This window comes from Panthera pardus, unplaced genomic scaffold (genome assembly GCF_024362965.1).
Source record: "Panthera pardus isolate Hobbes unplaced genomic scaffold, ASM2436296v1 HiC_scaffold_8, whole genome shotgun sequence".
Lineage (NCBI taxonomy): Eukaryota > Metazoa > Chordata > Mammalia > Carnivora > Felidae > Panthera > Panthera pardus.
In genome coordinates this window covers 126,111,399-126,131,587 of record NW_026527013.1, presented here as the reverse complement: position 1 = coordinate 126,131,587, position 20,189 = coordinate 126,111,399, and the positions used below count along the sequence as shown (strand labels likewise).

At 39.2% G+C, this 20,189-nt stretch overlaps 1 protein-coding gene across 3 annotated transcripts in view; it reads left to right on the top strand.

Annotated features, from left to right (window-relative positions):
- MATCAP2 (microtubule associated tyrosine carboxypeptidase 2) overlaps nt 1-20,189 on the top strand; it is a 74,662-nt gene that overhangs the window by 17,465 nt on the left and 37,008 nt on the right. For 2 of the 3 annotated variants that reach the window (XM_019418133.2, XM_053897481.1), the window contains one exon: nt 9,012-9,706. In XM_019418133.2, coding sequence (XP_019273678.1) covers nt 9,012-9,706 — 695 coding nt within the window. The remainder of the gene's footprint in view (nt 1-9,011; nt 9,707-20,189) is intronic. The other variant, XM_053897482.1, reaches the window with a different exon arrangement.

The window sequence follows — 20,189 nt, the reverse complement described above, 5'->3', positions numbered from 1 at the left end:
GAGAGAATACCATTATGATATTAGTATTAGAAAGTGGGTATTCAGTCAGAATACCACTTAGATCCAACTAAGTGGATCTCCTGCTTTTCACTGTGCAGAGTTGGAAGTTTGAGGAGAGATACTTTAAGAAATAGTAGACTGATTCCTCTTGCCTCAACTCCCTTTCTGTGATTTAGTGGCAGAAATCAATCCAACTGTACATGTTGCATACCCTGAGATAGATTGTTCTGCAGTGAATTTCTATAGTTCAGTAAGAATTAAAACAGCCATTTGAGAAGTAGAGCATCAAATTTACAGCCCCTTTAGAAATAATTGATCGGGTTATTTTTCAAAATAGTTTTTTTTTTAATTTTTTTAAAGCTTATTTATTTTGAGAGAGAGAGAGTGCACAAGTGGGGAAGGGGGCGGGAGAGAGAGAGAGGGAGAGAGAGAATCCCAAGCAGGCTGCACACCACCAGTGCAGAGCTCAACGCAGGGCTCGAACTCACAAATTGCAAGATCATGACCTGAGCCAAAATCTGACGCTTAACTGAGTTACTCAGGTGCCTCTCAAAATAGTTTTTATATGGTACTTGACTAGTTAAAACAATAGTTCCAGAACCCTAATGCAAACATTTTCACTAACATACCAGAAAGCCCAACTGGGACAACTAGAAACTTTATGAAGAGAATGTAGCTGAAAACATGACCCCCTTTTCCCTTGCTGCCCTCTCAGTACTTGTTGATACCTAAGAAGCCATCTTCTTCTGGTGGTTTTTAATCTCAGGATGGAAGCAATTACTTAAATATTTCTGAAATCGCTTCCTATATGATATCTCACTTTTGACTTATTAGTCATGACTTAATATAATTAAATATAACATTCTGATAGAGCTGCCGACTGGAGGAACAAAATAAGAAAGCTGTGTATGCTGTTTGAAATGGAATCAAATCAGAAAACGGGTTTTTTTTTTGCCTACTTACAGCTTTTTAAAGATAGTTTATTATACTAAAGCCACTAAAATGTCGATTCTAGAATATAGAAGTAATTACTGTTAAATTTACCTTGGAAATCCAAATTTAATGATTCTAAATATTTTCCCATTTACATTATTCCATGGAGTATTTCTGTAGGAGCTGAATATAATATTGAATTTAATAACAATACCGATAGTTAACACAGGCTGCTTACTACAGGTTGGCACTGTTCTTAGTACTTCATAGATATTACCATTTTCAATCTTCACACGAATACTGTGAAATGTGTATTATTATCCCATTTGCAGAAATGGAAACTACAGCACAAAGAAGTTCACTTGGTCAAGGTCACAACTAATAAGCAGCCAAGATTCAAACTGGAGAAGCTTCATTCCAAAGCCCATGTTTTCAACCACTAGGAAAGGCAGAACACTATTACAGTGACTATATGTTGATTTAAGCCACAGAGTTCAACATGAAGATCTCATTTAACATCAGTGGTGCATTATCTGATAGTTGAGTCAAGATATTTTTTAAGCTATTATCACAGGCAAATCTGTAAATAATTTTTGCCTGGAAAGATTGTATTTCACTTGACTATAAAATTGTTTTCAAAGTAGAAGACATCTAGCCCATTCAGTGAGTGACAGGAAACTGTAAGAAGCCTTATAAGAGTATGTTAATATATGATTTCCTACTGCCCATATTTTGTATGGTATAAAAGAAGTGATTGAGTCATCTGGAAATGAAGCTCCTTTCTAACAAAAGTGAGTGTTTAAAAATACTGGAGACAAAAGTTTTCTTAAGGCCAGTGTTTGGCCATCTGATATGGATACACTTAGGCGCGTAGCTCCTGTTTGTCCTATAGCATTAGGCATCTGCCATTAAAACTTGTCTTCCACAGGGGTGCCTGGGTGGCTCAGTCGGTTAAGCGTCCCAACTTCGGCTCAGGTCATGATCTCGCAGTCCGTGGGTTTGAGCCCCGTGTCAGGCTCTGTGCTGACAGCTCAGAGCCTGGAGCCTGTTTCGGATTCTGTGTCTCCCTCTTTCTCTGACCCTCCCCTGTTCGTGCTCTCTCTCTGTGTCTCAAAAATAAATAAACGTTAAAAAAAAAATTTTTTTTTTTAAAACTTGTCTTCCACATCACTGGTTGTTTCATTTTTTTCATGTGATCCTGGTATGATTTTTTTCCCCTCAACCTTCAGGCATTCAAATCCGGTATCCTTTCCTTTCCTCTCAAATACTGGTTACCTCTCAGGCCATCCTTTCATGAGCAAGTCAGTGAATGAGCAAAAACAAACACAGATGTTTGCCATAATGGGACTTACAATTTCAGTATTGGAGGAGTCCTTCATACAAACAAATGTAAAACTACAACTGTGACAGGTGCTTCAAAGAACCTTCCAGGGGAGGTTTCCGGAACAAGTGGTATTTGAACTAAAGGATGAGTGGGAATTAGTCTGATGGGAAGAAGCACTCTCCAAACATAGGGGACAGTGTATGAAGAGGTGTTGTGTCTGAAGAGAGGCTGGTGAGTGTGAGGGATTGACAGAATGAAAGGAAGCTAGAGTGGACTGAGTAAGGGCGACATTGTGCAAGGAGGCAAGAGAGGCAGGGTGACCTGACGGTAAGTGACATCATATGCCACGGTCAGGAGTTTTGTCTTCATCCTAAGGGGAAAACCATGGGGAACTTTGTTTTCTAGCACATTCACTGTTGTTTCAGATGGTTTTTAAAACGGTTTCTTTTACCACAACCACCATTTTCTGGCATTATAGAATACCCTGCATATTTCTAACTAAAATAATAACACACAATTCCTGACCAAAGAACAACAGCATCACATTATAAAGAATCATTGTTACTAGTTGAGTAACACTGAAGTACTCCTTACTGGGATTGTGACATTTTTGGGAATCCTGAAGTAAAGTCAATTTTCTCAGTTCCTGAATGACATGAGCAGTGCCTTTTCATCTCCTTTTTTAACTTACAGTTGAGAAACTATATGGGGTTCTGTTGAATTCAGAGATGTTAAAAATAGTAGATTATCTGTTATAAGGAAAATTGGGCAATAAGTATGTCTTCAAAGATACTGATGTTTTCACATATCTTAAAAGATTAAGGTGTGGGGCTCCTGGGTGGATCAGTTGGTTGAGCGTCCAACTCTTGATCTCTGCTCAGGTCATGACCTCACAGTTCGTGAGTTTGAGCTCTGCGTCGGGCTCTGCGCTGGCAGCAGAGAGCCTTCTTGGCATTCTGTCTCTCCCTGTATCTCTTTCCCCCTCCCCGCAAAAAGATTAAGGTGTAACTTACATTCAGTAAAGTGCACAAGTCTTAAGTGTGTAACCCAATAAATTTGTGTATATGTAACCACTGCCCAGAAGAAGATAGCCTCTTCCTAGGTTATAACCCATCCCTCAGTGGTAACCACTATTCTGACTTCTAACACCATAAATTAGATTTGTCTGTTTCTGAACTATGTAAAAATGGAATTATACTGTATGTACTCTTTTGATCTGGCTTCATTTGCACAGTATTGCCTGTGAGATGCACTGTATTGTTGCTTGCACCCTTAGCTGCTTTTTCATTGCAATGTAGTGTTCTGTTATACAGGTTACCATAATTTATTCATTTTTTCCTATTCTTGATATTATATCATTTAAGTGATGAACAACTACTTGATAAAGTGTTTATCTTGTTTGGGGACTATATTGTTTTTTTTTTGCCTTTTCTTCTGTTTGTAATCAATCTATTGTCTTATTATGTAAGATTATCCCATATTCTTAGGTTTCATAAATTCTAGTGAACTGTATGAAATTGCCATTTTCTGAGTCAAAATTCGTTGAATGGTATTTTCCACCAGCCATTGTTTCTGGTGATCTAATCTTCCTTTCAGCTGGGGAATCTCATAATTACTGTGAAACCTCACCTCTTCACAGTCATGAAAAACAAAGTTTAGTGAGTCCCTCTCTCTTTCCTTTAGATGAGGAACATGAGGCACTGATGGGCTTAATGATTAGGCTAATATTACAGAGAGGTGATTGAAAGAGCTGAGGATGGAAGCCAGGAATCCTGGTATCCTTTTCACCTGTTCTAGAAACAAATTAAGCTTTCATTGTGTTGGTAATTTCAGTATATTCACAAGTAGGTGAATATACTGAGTATCAATTTTAATGTATTATTATTTCCTTTTTTCCCCCCTCAATATGGGTAATCAGGTTGGTATGAATGATTTCTTTGAGCAACAAATTATTTTTGTTTACTCTAAAGTTCTAGTGAAGAAGATTGCTGATGGCTAAAATGTCACATTACATAGTGACTTTTAATATGAGAAAGTAGGACTGATTGCCTCATTTTCTGAGGGAAAATGAGTACACTTCCCCCAAAGAAGCCTGTGTATGCTTTTTAAAAGTTTGATTTTTCAGGGGTGCCTGGGTGGCTCAGTGGGTTAGGTGGCTGACTTCGGCTCAGGTCATGATCTCAACGGTCTGTGAGTTCAAGCCCTGCCTCGGACCCTGTGCTGACAGCTTAGAGCCTGGAGCCTGCTTCAGATTCTCTGTCTCCCTCTCTCTCGGCCCCTCCCCTGCTCACACACTGTCTGTCTGTCTGTCTGTCTGTCTCTCTCTCTCTCTCTCTCAAAAATAAGTAAACATTAAAAACTATTTTTAAAGTTTAATTTTTCATTAAAAATAGACCTACCCTATGACCCAGCAATAGCACTGCTAGGAATTTACCCAAGAGATACAGGAGTACTGATGCATAGGGGCACTTGTACCCCAATGTTTATAGCAGCACTTTCAACAAAGCCAAATTATGGAAAGAGCCTAAATGTCCATCAACTGATGAGTGAATAAAGAAATTGTGGTTTATATACACAACGGAGTACTACATGGCAATGAGAAAGAATGAAATAATGGCCCTTTGTAGCAACATGGATGGAACTGGAGAGTGTTATGCTAAGTGAAATAAGCCATACAGAGAAAGACAGATACCATATGGTTTCACTCTTATGTGGATCCTGAGAAACTTAACAGAAACCCATGGGGGAGGGGAAGGAAAAAAAAAGAGGTTAGAGTGGAAGAGAGCCAAAGCACAAGAGACTCTTAAAAACTGAGAACAAACTGAGGGTTGATGGGGGGTGGGAGGGAGGGGAGGGTGGGTGATGGGTATTGAGGAGGGCACCTTTTGGGATGAGCACTGGGTGTTGCATGGAAACCAATTTGACAATAAACTTGATATATTGAAAAAAAAAGTTTAATTTTTCAGGGAAAAGAAGGAGAAGATGAAATCTTACTGGCCTTTTATGATGTTTTTATGCATGTGTAAAAGTAATTTTTTAAGTAAGCAATAATATTTAAAATTAAAAAAACAGTACTTTAGGGTCTCTCATAGTAGTACACTTTAATACAACTCAAATAAGATCAGTGTGATTCTGAGGACTTAATTTATATTCATCATGAGTTATTTGATCACCCCCACTTTTATGAACTTCATGGGATATCAGCATTTGGCATGATTGGCGTTTTATTAAATACACTATTGGCACTCCCAAACCCTACTCATCAGCAGATGGAGCTTAAAAAGTACTGGGGCTAATCCTCTCAGGTAGATAATTAGCAAGTGAACCGAAATGCTACAACTCCTGGTGGAAAGGGTTCTGTCCTACACACTCTGTCACCTCCCATTGAGTGTTTTTGGCAGATGGTTTAGGACTTTCGTTAAGAATCCTGAAGTGATAGATTGTTTGAGGTGGAACAAAATTCTGAATTTATTTAAAAAAATTTTTTTTAATGTTTATTCATTGTTCTCTGTTGAAAAACAGCACAAGCAGGGGTGGGGGTGGGGGGGGGGGGGAGGGGACACAGAATCCAAAGCAGGCTCCAGGCTCCGAGCTGTCAGCACAGAGCCCGATGCAGGGCTTGAACCTTGAGATCATGACCTGAGCTGAAGTGGGATGCTCAACCGACTGAGCCACGCAGGCGCCCCCACAAAATTCTGTATTTAGTGATCACTGATGCCTTATGACAAAACAAAAGAACTCTGAGTTCAGCTCTGTAGTCGTATAGCTATTATGTTTTAGGAACCAAAGAAAGCATTTTTAAACTGAATTCATTTTTAAACAAATATATTCAACACAACACACTTGTAATAAACCATCAAAATTGGGAATTATTTAGAATAGTTTTATTCACTGATTTTAATTTGATGTAACTTTCTCCCCTTTTATTATGAAGACCAAAAGAAAAAAGAACCTGATTACCTCCCTTTACCTTCCTGGCTGTGCCTACTTCTCACCTGACTTTTCTGTTTGTGATACCCTTATTCTTATTGCAGGTTTTTTTCTCTTTTTTTCTTTTCTTTTAGTGTCCATTTCATTCTTCCTTTCCTAATCACCTCTTGTCTCATAAACTTGTGATGTCTTTTTAGGGAAACTGACATTGTTCATGGGCATTTGGGCTACAGCCTGTGCTCTGGTGTTCCTTAGCCTATGTTTGCCAAGCCTGCCCAGTTTGGACTATCGGTTGGCAACATTTAAGTCTGAAACCCCTGAGGGACTGAGACCTACCTGCCTGTAATGAAAGTTGTGTTTGTTCTGTTTATTTTTGGCTGTTTTTTTCCATTTATTGAATGGCTTCTTTGTGTAATCAACCTTCAACATGACCCTGTATCTAGCTCCTACTTCTCATCTTGTGCATAGAATAGACATTTAGCCTCTGCATATTTTTGCTTTTGTCTTTAAGACACCAGAATTCAAATTTCACATATTGGCCTAGAAAATGTTAACTAGAGGGACTATTACCTTACGTATTTGGATTATTACCTGTTTTTGACCTGGTATTTTACCAAATCTTTACCCTAAACTCTATGACTTCTAAGCTTTAAAAACTTACATTTAGGGCAGGGTTTCTCTACCACAGCACTATTTTAGAATGGATATTTTTGTTGTAGGAGGCTGTGCGATGCATTGAAGGATATTTAGCATCATTCTTGGCCTCTACCCAGAAGATGCCAGTAGCACCACTCCCTTGTTGTGACAACCAAAATGTCTCCAGACACTGCCATATGCCCCCTGGGGAGCAAAATTGCCTCTGGTTGAGAACCACTGGTTTCCCTGTTATATTTCCACTTCTGCAGTGACTTCATAGAACTGTAGAATGGTCCCAGAACTACAAATATCTGTTTATCTAGAATGGTTGGAGATGACCTGTTTAGGGTCGTGCCATTCATTCGTTCATTCATTTATACAGCGTGCACTAACAATGTCTACCAGATCCATGCCAGATGTTGGAAAGGAAGAGATGAATAAAACACGGTTCTGGTACCTATCTTAGTACATCAGTGATTCAGATTGCCATGTCTCTGTACATGTTCTGTACAGAGAAAGAAAAGGCACAGTGCTGTGCTTATAGCTGACAATATTGAATAGCTGTTGATAATTGAATGAATGTTATATGTTATATACATAATAACAAGCCTGAACTCTAATTACCTACACCCACTCTCAAATCATTTTGCTGTTTATTACTTTATTGTAATATAACATTGAACAAATGATTTAACATTTCTGAGGATTAAGTGATACAACATGTATAGTTTTCTGTGAAATCCCAAACTCACATAAATGTGTCAACAAATGGTATCTGCCATTATTGTTATTATTATGTATTACTACTCATTGTAGAAAGGATCCCTGAATGTCAAACCTTGAATGAGTGAATGACAGATGTACGTGGATAAAGTTTTTAAAAAATTGAAATAAATTGTTTCTTAGCAAGGCAGGCAGCTGTTCAAGTTGGCTAGCATTGAAGTTGCTTCCGTAGTAGGAGCCAAAGGTTGGGGCTAGAGGCATAAGGGTCCATGAGACTTGGAAAAGAGAATTGAGAGAATCATATGTCATTTGAAAGACTTAAGGTTTAGAAGCATACTTGGCCAGAGGTCATATTTGTAGATAGGACTTGGGCTGGAATCTAATTCTAATAAGTAGGATTTAAGACAAATTCAGACACTTCGTCAATTTAGAATTGAATCTGAAAGTTCTTAAGGGTCTAGCCGAAATCTCATGTTTCTCTTCACATTACTTTCTTCCTTCTCTGAACTCTGTATTTTCTGCTTTTTGCTTTTAAACTTATACTGTCTTGTATTACTATTCAAATCTTCATAGGCTTGCCTTGCCTTCAGAGCCAGATTGGAAGCTGGTTGAAGGCAGAGGCAGTAGATTCATAAAGATGTTTCTCATAACGTATGTTTCTCATAGTACCTAGTTAGTAGTATTCCATGTATTTGTGGAATGAAACAATGCAGGTCAACACAGTTTTAAAGCAGAGCATGAGCGTCAGTATATCGGGTGGTTTGTACCTCTTTAAAGCACTGTGAAATCTAAAGGCAAAACTGACCTCTCCTTAATTTACCATTTGATATTCTTATGTCTAGGTAATAACAGTTACAGTTTTTTTTCAGATTTGGCAAGGAAAAAAACCTTAATTTTCTTTTAACTTGTAGCCTAGAATTAAGAAAATCAAACAATTGAGTCACATTATGAAAACATGCTTTAACATACACATATCATTTATTTAATTTTAAAAATTGTTTCTGAGATAAATAAGGCAGTGTTGTCCTTCTTTTCCTGATAGCTATATTTATTTACAACATCTAATTTCAAGATTGTATTGGCTTTTAAATGCCTTGGGTCTTGCTTTGATATTGTTATTTACTATTGAAAATTATATCCTTACTGTGAAATTATAGTTATTGGTAGAGTTGAATATTCAGATTACTTATGTGTATTATCTCACATTGATATTAAACTTTGATCATCTTAATGGCTTCAAGCTGAGAATTTTTAAAATTTAGCATATATATGCTTATATAGAAGTGACAATGTCTAGCATGACCAAAGCTTGGTAATATATTTAATATTTAAAATGTCTTTTCTAAAGATCGTTGCAAAATTATAAGGTTTGCAGAACCTTCAGAGTACTTTTTGTATAATAAGCAATTTGCTTCATCTGGTATCTTTGTTATTTCTTTTGTTTTGATTTTGTTTATTAACACAGAAAAGCTTCACTGGCCTGAGCAAGAACTTGCTAAGAAGTCTGTTCTAAATGCAGAAGAGTCATTGATCACTGACAGCAAAAGAAGCATTTCACATTTATCTACTGGGATACTAAAGGACATTTTCACAACTGGAACCAGTAGTTACAATGTTCTGCTACAGAGCAAAGAGGAGAAAAAGCATCATTCACAAAAACAGCCTTCCTCCACCTACTCCAAAAGATGTAGAAAGCCCAGCAAATCTCCTAGTTCTTCTCGTAGTAAAGATCTTCGCAAGATGAAAGCCCCAGTGCCTGTGATGAGCAGTGGTACTTGGTACTGCCTAGAAAGGCAGCCTGGTGTCTTTGTCACTAGTTCAGTGTCGAGTCCTATAAAGTTTACACATGATATCTCTGTTACAGGGAGCAGCATAGTACTGCCGCCTAAACCCAAAAACAAGGTAAAGCGACGCCATTTCTCCACTCTGCCAAAGCCAAAGCCACAGCCTCAGCTGTCTAGAAGTTTTGAAAAGGGAGATGACTTTTCTGGGAAGAAATTTTGTATACTGACTGCTATAAAGCCCACCAACTTAGAGAAAGAAAAACTGAGATTTTTCAAGTCTGACTATACCTACAATCCTCAGTTTGAATATGCAAATCCATCTCTGCCAAGTGTGTTGGCCAAACACAGCAATGCATCTGACCGATTTCTTAAACAGGTAAAACGCTACTTCAGTAGTGGTATTTCATTTTTACGTAACTAAAGCAATTATTTATAGTCTTATAAAAAGAAAAAAAAAGAAAAAAAGGCTTTAAAAAACATTCCAGTTATTTATATGTTATAGTTAACTCCCATTCAGTACATGTAAATATGTGATAGGAAATCTCCAGGTGAGTGCCATAGCCTATATGTAAACTACTATGCACTAGTCAGAATCTATGAAGAATCTGTTAGATAGAGTTTGTGGCAGGAAGCAGCTATATTTGGAAAAAGCTTAAGATTCTGGTTCTAGGCTTTCATTTGGGAGTTACAGACATGTAGGCCATTAGCCAACCCAGAGACCAGTGTTATGCAGCTCACACTGTGTTTGCATTTTCCATTTGATTTTGAGGGCCTTAGGTAGATCATACAGTCTTTGGTTCCCCTATGCTATTACACTCCCATCTTTTTTAGGCTCCATAGGCATTTTGGAGAGCTAGACTTGATACTTGCCCATGAACTTCTTAATGCTTTGTTGTCATTGTTAATCATTGTCAAATAAATATTTCAGCACTCATTTAAAGAAGAAAATAGTGGAGTTTTAACAATTATTTTCAAGGTTAGAAGATCATGATGTGAAGGATATGAGCAACACTTTCGATATTGCTCCATTTAGACACGTGGCACATAGTTTTGTGTATTATGAGGCTTAAAAAACTTTGAAATCCTTAAATTTTTGAGGAGAAATTGGCTGATGTTTATCTGAAAGGCATAGTGTTGAGATGATAAAGGCAGACTACCTTTGGTTAAATTAACTTTCTGCACGCTTTTATAATACATGAGGTTCAACTTGGCTTTGTGAGTGATTGAAAATCTGTTTGTAGGCTTGGTGAAACTGCGTGGTTCCATTTGCCTGTGGGGTGTGCCCTATTTTAGCATTTTTGCTATAATACAGTTCCTTGGACTTGTGGCCAGCAGATTTTTGTTGTAATAAATGACAGAATCTGACAAGCCTTTTGAAGCCATTATGTAAAGCTTATTTTAGGATTATAATAATTTTAGTTTTGCTATTTATTTTCCTTTATTAGAAGAAACCTTTTCAACTGCTTCTTTAGATTTTTAATGGGCACTTTTTATTTAGAAGTGCTGAGATTGTACTAAATACTAATAAGGGCAACTATTGTCTTTATTCCTGTTTTGGCAGTCATTTTGTGATTTTTATTTCGGACATTGCAATCGACTGAATAGGGATTTCACTCATTTAAAATTTATAATTATGAAAATGCTATTTGCTTTTTTCCCCATTAGTGCTGAAAGAGATGGCTGAGATTTACCTACCAATATTCTTTAATTTGGTGTCCTACCCTAAACCCTACCAATTGGGAAAGAGATTTCCCACCATTGGATCAAAATGAGTGTTCTCTCATTTCCCTGGAAGACAGGAAGATCAGCTGCTCCACAGATTGAGAACTGACACTGCTTGGCCTGTGGCTTTACAGTCTTTATTTTAACCCAATTCCGGCTTAAGGAGATAAACCTATACTTGGGTTGCTCGAGTAAATAGCACCAGCAATCCTACTGGCTGTACTTCAAAGGCCACCCTTTGGGAGAATGCTGTCAACACATGCCTAGTGTACTGTTTAAACCACTTTAATTGAATAAAAGGGATTCATTAGAACAAGGCCTCCATAAAATTTGCTTAAATTTCTATTTAGTATCTGAGTGGATTATGACATGATGTCATACATCCTTCCCCGCCCCCAGCTGTGAAGCAAAAACACAGCTTCAGAGCTAGTCTTGGGTTTCAGAAACATGCTACACAAGGGGACCAGGATAGCCAAGTCACCTGATGGTCTCTGGCCTCCACCCTCAAGGCCTTGTCGACCCCTAGCAGATAGTCAGGTTCTGAATCCTTCAATGGAAGGCAGTCTGCACTGTTGTTGGAGTGACCATGGTCCTCTCCAGTGCACACATTGGCAGAACAGTGCTAAACTTCCCATGCACAAGATAAGTCTATCAGAATGGAACCAAAGCAGTGCTCAAGCTCTGGTCATTCTCAGTTGATTGTCCCATCAATGTCCAGGAGTTCCAGGATGCAGGTTTTTGTGATCTAAGCATTAAGTCCCCCAGGAGACAGGTCCGTGAGGTGGTTCATGGGGTCTAGCATGGGCTATTGGACTTGAATATAATTCCAGGTGGAGCCTGCTGAACCCTGCTCACCCTCTTGCTGACAGCCATGGTGGCCCCCAGCTTCCCAACCCTTGAGTATTTTTAAACTTGACAGAAACTGAGAATATCTGTTTTGTGTGGCTCTGGACCTTTGCAGGAAGGAGTGCAGTGCTTCCTGGGAGTTGAAGAAGGGATCTGGGGTGAGAGAATGCTGAAAGCTGTTAAGGGTCAGGTGCATCCTCACCGGTGGCTTAGAAGTGGCTCTTCAGTGGCGCCCTCATACAGCAAAACTGGCAGCCAGTGCACTTTTTGTCCTACTTCCTGGGGGCTGACTGCCTCTGGGAAACCTAGATACCAAATCCATTTGGCTTTGCACTGTGCACTTTGTTGAGTAAGATTGGAAGTGAGAGATGAGAAGAGTCTTCAGGGTAGTAATAAGAGTCCTTGAACTATTTTCAGTATTTCCAGCAAGTCAAATGGAAATTATATATTTACATGATAAAGCCAATGGACAACTTAAGTGACTTGTTTTCTACCTCTGGCTGGAATCCTATCTCAGTGTAGATCCAGGCTAGCTCATGCTAACTAGAGGTTCTGATTAGTAAAGTGATATTTAATAACATTGGGAAAATAAGTCAACTTTTGTTTGGCTAGATAAGATAACGGTTGAATTATTTTCGTATGCATTAATAAAACTGGAGCAGTGGGGATAATTAGTGGTTGGCAAATGGGTTGCTTTTGTATGAGAGAAAGAAGGCTTTGGGGTATCAGGTAAAGACCTTGGGACGAGGCTCCTCTGGCTGTCAGGGAAGAAAAATTAAAGGTAGGTGTGCAAAAGCAGTTGATAGCAGGCCTGATACCACTGACTTAGAAAGGTCTGCTTGCAAGGTTGGCCTTAGTCTGAGAACTTGACTGGTAAACAGTTGACTGAAATAAAACTTTCCTTAAATGGTAAGAGTAGTCTGCTGTGCCTGAGTTGTGCAAACAGTGTTTATATTGGACACCTCTTTTCCTTTTGACAGTCTGGAACTTTAGAACGTGGTAGGCATAGGGGTCCTTCTGTACTAGTTCCCAATAAAAACCTTGGGTGCTGATCTGTAACAAGTTTCCTTGGTAGACCACTCTTTACCTGTTCTTAGAACTCAGTTGCTGGAGAAGTTACTTGTATCCTTTGTGACTTCATTTGGAGAGGACTCTTGGAAGCTTGCTTCTGGTTTCCTTCAGACTTTCCTAGATGTAAGAAATGGGGACTGGTGGGCCTAAGTTGATCTCTTAAAGGCATTTATTTACAGTCATATTTTAGAAAAGAAGAAGAAAAAACTCTGTATTCAAATAAAACATCTGTTTGGGCTGCTGTATTTGCTGTCAGTTTGAGATTCCTGGTCAGTTGTAAGGCCTGCTTTCTGATATCTTTGTAAAGGTCCATTGTGTTACATTACTATTCACACATTGAGCCTGGGCCCTATATTCATATAATATTTACCATAAGCATGGGGTTCTTTGGCATTGTAATACTTTCTAATACTTTTTAGTTGTATGATATTTGTACAGAAGGCCAAGTAAATTAAGTGTATGCTAAGTTAGAAATTTTGCCTTGAGGGTAGCAGGGGAAGAGCGAACAAAAACATTTGTTCTCCATATACTTGTATTATTATGAAATTGTTGACATTGCCCTTTTATTTAAGGACCCTTGCTCCATTAAAATTGCTTTGAAATTTAAGGACAAAGTCACATGAACCATCAATGTGTGACAGATTATAACTAGCATTGATAGACTACTTAATATTTGCTTGTTACTCTGATTGCTTAGTACTTTATAACTGTTATCATTTTTAGTTCCTCACATGAGGTGCAATACTTGCAGTTTTACCAGTTGAAAAAATTGACGTAGAGAAGTGTAGTAACTTTCCTGAGGTCACATATAGTAAGGTGCAGAACCAGGAGTCTGTTTCAAGTGCTGCTGACTTCCACACAATGGCATGTTGGAAAACCAGCTCTCAGTGTCCATGATGTAAATATGAATACTTCCACCATGATCAGTTTCAAGCAGTGTAACATGAACTGCTTGCAAATTAATAAAAATTCAGTCCTCACAAGCCAGAATGATGGGGCTCCAGCACACCACTGTTTCACAGCATGGTTTTAGCCTGGCTGTCCCTTTGCCACCCCCAGCACCCAAAGGGCACCAGATGGAAAGATCCTCTCACTTTGCTGGCAAGGATCCATGCCTCTGGCAGAAGCTAATTATGAGGACATTGAAGATATTTTTTCCTCTTTATGATATATACTTATGTAATAGTGATTTTGCTGGTTTTTTTAGAACTGTGAGACAAAAGTATCTCCCAGTAAGGGCACCCATCGTCCTCTTTTAGTTATGACTTCAGTCTCAACTCAATACAGTGTTAATGAATGCCTTAGGAAGACTGGGAAGGGCTCCCCAGACAGGCTATCCATCCACAACATTATAGGTGTTGATTTCTCTCTTCCTGCCCTTGTGGCTCTGCCAGGGAACAAAGCAGCAACATCCCTTCCAGTAAGGCTCTGTACTATTTCTCTTTTACTATTGTCCTAACTGTTGCATTTCATCTGTTCCCTTTCTGCTTCAGGTGGAGTATACATAATCCAGAATTGATAAGTGTTAAGATAAAATTACTTAAGTGTCTTCAAATGAAAAAATAATGGAAAATAGTGTAAGGGGTGCCTGGTGGCTCAGTCAGTTAAGCATCTGATTCTTGATTTCGGCTCAGGTCGTGGTCTCACAGTTTGTGAGACCGAGCCTTGCATGGGGCTCTGCACTGATAGCACAGAGCCTGCTTGGGATTCTCTCTCTCCCTCTCTCTTTCTGCCCCTCCCCTGCTCTCTTGCTCTCTCTCAAGATAAATACATAAAAGACATTAATTTAATCCATAAATTAAAAAATTAAAAAATAGTTTTCAAAAATTCCTTCTACAATTGAAATACTGTATCCAGTGTTTTGCTATTCCTAAGACTTTATATATTTCAAAATAACTATTTGTAAGTATAGTTATTGGTTACCCATATTAATGGAAGGAAGCATTTATATGAATTAGTTAAAATAGGAAGATATTCCCTGCTCTCTCTCTGTGGAATAGTTCTCATGAAGGCAGCCACCACCTTTGCTTTCCTGCTGAGGACAGTGCTACACCAGCCATGAGTAATTCACTAGGGTCTGTAGTAAGTAGTAAACGCAGTAATAGAAAAAAGCCACAAACAGTGGCATGAAGTAGAGATAGAAGCAATGCTTAAAATCAAACATCTAAGTAAAAATAAAGCACTGAATTGATTTATAAAGAAAGAAAGCTTTTGAACCTCTGATTTGGTTATAGACATCTTGTATCATAACCTCTGGGGGAAAAGATGAACTTGGGAAAGATAGGGAAGTAAGTATTAAGGAATGTTAGTCTGGATAAAGAACAGACGTTAAAGGCTTGCAATTACTGGAAGAAATGTGCAGGTAAGTTTGCAAAATATTGAGATGTCAAAAACATACAATAAAACATCTTTATGTTTCTATTGTAGTATGCCAAAGTACTCCATAGATGTGTACTTGTTAATCTTTACGATACCTTAAGATATAACCCTTTCAACCAATAGCAGAATGGATTTTAGCTGTTTGTAAGAATTACTATGTTAAATAAAAGGTTTGTCAGACATTTAAATGTAACTAAGAAATTGGAGAATTGCCTTCTTTTAAAAATATTCCTTGATTTGGGGGACGTGTGGGTGGCTCAGTTGGTTAAGCATCTGACTCCGGCTCAGGTCATGATCTTGCCCCACATCAGGCTCTGTGCTGACAGTTGAGAGCCTGGAGCCTGCTTCAGATTCTGTCTCTCCATCTGTCTCTCTATCTCTCTCTCTTTCTCAGAAATAAACATTAATATGTGTATATTTTTTTCTTTGATTTGGGATTGATTTGTAGGAATCTTGCTTTGTAGGAGAGAAATTGGCTCAGTCTCTGAAGTTTTCCTTGCACATTATGGTGTAGAATGAAAATGATTATTTAGAACTCTTTCTAGGACCTCACAGATCTCTCTCAATTTGAGACCTAAAAATATTGTGGCTAATTAAGTCAAGATTCTGTTTTGTGTCATATTATATATCCGGTTGTGTCATTTATTTTGTAAAAACTTCTGGTTCTTCTTTCACATTGCGTATTAATCACAGAAAAGTTCAGTTTCCACAAGTTGTGTTAACTGAAAATTCTTTTACTTCAGATAACAGTGCTCTAATACAACATAATTGGCAAATAATTAGGTTTGCTAAAACTAATTTTCTTTTTTTTTTTTAATTTTTTAACTTTTTTATTTATTTTTGAGACAGAGAGAGACAGAGCATGAATGGGGGAGGGGCAGAGAGAGAGGGAGACACAGAATCAGAAGCAGGCTCCAGGCTCTGAGCCATCAGCCCAGAGCCTGATGCGGGGCTCGAACTCACAGACTGTGAGATCGTGACCTGAGCCGAAGTCGGACGCTTAACCGACTGAGCCACCCAGGTGCCCCAAAACTAATTTTCTAAATAAGTGAAATTTGTTTCTCCAAGTACAAAAACCTAAAAGTTAGCCATTTCAATACAGTTCTTTCTATAATGTATATTCAGTATGACAGCTCAGGAGAATGCTTTTCAAACTTTACTAAGAAGATAACCTAATAGAGATGTAAAGAGAATAATCAAGGAAATCAGGAGCAAATCTGTTTTATCTTAAATTCATGTGAATTTTACATTATACTTTGTAATGTATCTTTATTCTGACATAGAAACATGTAAATTGCTTATCTCCAAGTAAATGTTAACTGCTAATTCAATTAAGCAAAGGCTGTCCAGACCAAGGAAAACTTGTTCCTGGGCCACATTTATCCCTTGGGTTGCCAGTTCACCACCACCTCCATTTTACCAGATCTATTAAATATAATAAGCTCTGTTGTACTGGGACCAATGGCTGGCATAACATAAAGACTTTTAATTTTAAGTGTGGTTCTCAGAAAACAGGGTCTTGTGTAAATGGAATAGGTAATTCATTATATTAAAACACATGCTTTTGAATAATACATAAAATCATGTCATGTTCTAAAAGCAAGATGTGTTTATTTTCCGTTTTTGTAGGAAGCAATTTAATTGGAAATCAGACAGCTTCACTGATAGCAGGATGTCTTGACGCAACATTTCCTTGCGGCTAAGGTTTCCTTAGGCCTTATAAAAGGTTCCTTGAGGCTAAGGTTTAATTGTACTAATGTTGTAGTACTTTATCTTGGTAGACCTCAAGTCATTCAAATAAAAAGGGGAAGAAAAAGCAAGCCACCTTTAAATCTTACCTCTCCTTAGGTGACACAGTTTTGTGTTTAGCAAATCACAAACCTTTCACAGATACCTAAAATTGTGAGGTTTTCTTTTTTTTAAAGATTAAGAGTTTAGTATGTTCTGTATAGATTGGAGAAGTGGAGTCATTTGTTAACCTAATAGCAAGGAAGATTTTTTATATTCAGAGATGGAAATACATCATCAGATTGTATGTCTTTGGAAGAAGCTGTGACCTTGATGACTCACTGAAACAGCATTTTGTTGATTTGCCTTTGAAATTTTGCCTAACATGCATTCTTAGGTTCTTAACAGGATCTTTGCTACAGAACAGCTTGAATATCTGCTTTTTCCTGATAGGTGGTAAAAGAAGAGTCTTCATTACTAAGCTGTTTATAAATCTCTTATCCTGGTAGCAGTTGCCCTCTGATAGTCCCAGTCACCACTGTATACATCCAGACTACCCCCGGCCCTGACGACGCAAACATGCAGTGGGGGTGGGGGGCGGGGCGGGAAGAAGGCTGCAGGTGACATCTTTTTTAGTCCAACTGTGTTCTTTCATTGATGTTAGACTCAGTGTCTCAGATCACTCGATCTATTACATTCTGCATGTGTAGAATATATATGTTTTTAATACTTTTCTTATAATCTGATCATAATCTACAATTTCTATTTTATGGAAAACTGAATTATGTATTGGCAAAAGTATTTGCTTCAGTCTCCCCTGCTCTCCACACTGCATCAGTGTCTTTCTAAGATACAAGTCTGATGTCATTTGCCTTCCTGAAACACTTCAGGTCTCCTCATAATTCGAGATTAGGTCCGAAATCTGTAGCATGGCCTGTAGGTCTTTCATCTTTCATGATCTGGCTCGTGCTTACATTTCCAAGTCAACTCTGTAATCCCACAGTATCTTGTGGAAATTATCTAGCATAGCGTTTATCATGCTGCTATCCTCTTGTTTTTTTTTTTTCTTTTGTCTTCACCACTAGACTGAATCCTTTGATTAAAAGAGTATTTTATTTATCAGCTATACCTGCAGGCTCAGCAGGACCTAGGGGAGACAGAGCAGCTATGTTCGCTGCCAGCCTGGACCTCCAGCTCCCACCTCCAGAAGGTTCTGTCCCCTCTCTCTTGAACAGTGGCCCAACTCCATCAGTGAGGAGTAGGGGCAGCTGCCTCCATCCAGGGTCCTACTCAACCCCGCCCCCAGACCCTGGACACCATGCTTGATCTGGAAGGGGAGCTTGTGGGGCTTGGTAGGGAGCAGAGTTTCAGGGTTGATAGCTGGAGACCTCCTGAAGGCCTCTAGGAGTCTCTGTGCCAGAGGGCTTCTTCCAATCCCAGTAAGACTCTGAAGGAATTTGCCACATGGGAGTCAGATCTTGGTGTGAGGAGGGGTCCAGGTCAGGTCTGTGGAGCAGGAGGGGCGGACAGGCCTCCCCACTGCCCCCAGCCTGCTGTCAAAGGCTCCAAACCCAAAGACAGTCCTGACAACCCCTCCACAATTCACAGGCTCCTGCCTAGGTCTGAAGGAGGTCCTGTGCTCCCCACCCAACTGGCAAACCTCTTCTTAATCTTCCCCTTCCTCCAAAAAGAGGAGACCCACAGACCCTGGGAGTGAGGAAGGCAGCATATGGGAGGGAAATGGTGAGATTGGGGACCCAGGCGGCTGCAGGAAGGCCGGACAGAGCACCTGCCAGGTCTGGGACCCCTTGTCTAGCCCTGCCGGGTGGGACGTTAAGGGGCAGGCCTTGCCAGCTGTTGGGTGTCTGAAATCTGGGTCTGAAGGCTGTGTGAGTATGCTGTGCACCATGCCAGCTGCTGGGTGACTCTCAGGCTCCCCACCAAAGGTCTACGGGCCCGTGGCCCTGCATCCCCTCCCCAACCTCTCCCAGCTCAGCTGGGATGGAGCGCCACCTGCTGTGCTCACAAGGGGCTGGGGTGGGGGGCTCACCTGAAGTTGCCTTGGCCAAGCTTTGGGGGTCTGTTGGGCGATGCCTGGGGTTCAGGCGCACCCTCCCTGGGTGCACCAGCCAGGGACCCAGAATCTAGCTCAGTTCCTGGCATTAAATAAATGAGACTTCTGATGCCTCTCCAGCCCAGAAACTCTATTTCACTTAATTTTGTATATGCTTCTGACACTATTCTTTCCTTTGTCCAGAATGCCCTCTATTTCCTCTAGTGGCCCACTTTTATTTACCTTTCTCCATCATCTCAATATTTATACCTCTATCAGAGTATTACTAAATTTTGTTGGTTTATGTGTCATCTTTTCCAGTCTAATGGTTAAATGGGGGCTTAGATTATAAAATATAAAAATAACAAAAGTATCAGTGATTAGGGGTGTCTGGCTGGTTCAGTCAGTAGAGTGTATAATTCTTGATCTCAGGGTTGTGAGTTCAAGCCTTACACTGGGTGTAGAGATTACTTAAAACCTTAAAAAAATGTATCAGTGATTAGCACAAATAAGATGAATGAATGAATGAATGGCCCTTACTTTCTAGATGGTAATGTAGAAATTTAGTGATGTACTTTACAAACAATGGATCCATATTTGTGGCCCAAGGGTCAGGTTTAACCTGAATGTATGTTTTTTAAGGGGTCAACATAGTGGGTTTTTTTTTTTTTTTAATTGGAATGTAAGGATGAATCTATTGTTTCTCCCAGATATTACACTCAGTGGCTTTACAGAGTAGTGACTGCTCGTAGCTAAAGGTATCTGAGTATGACTACTGCTCTGGTGTCCCATCAGTTTGTGGCTGCAGTACCTTAAATGGAGACCTAATGATCTGATTGAGTAATCCATATCTTACTTAATTTGCTGCCAAGAAGTAGTAGTCACCATTGGAAAATTCATTTAGTATTTGGGATTTTGCTTTTCATTCTGAGAATCTCAAAGTACCAGAGGGAGTGTATGGGTGTGTACACAACTCATGCTTATCTGAAATAAGTATTTTCAAACTGATTTGAGGAATACTGCATGAGAAAAGAGGGTCACATAAGTTGGAAGACACAAA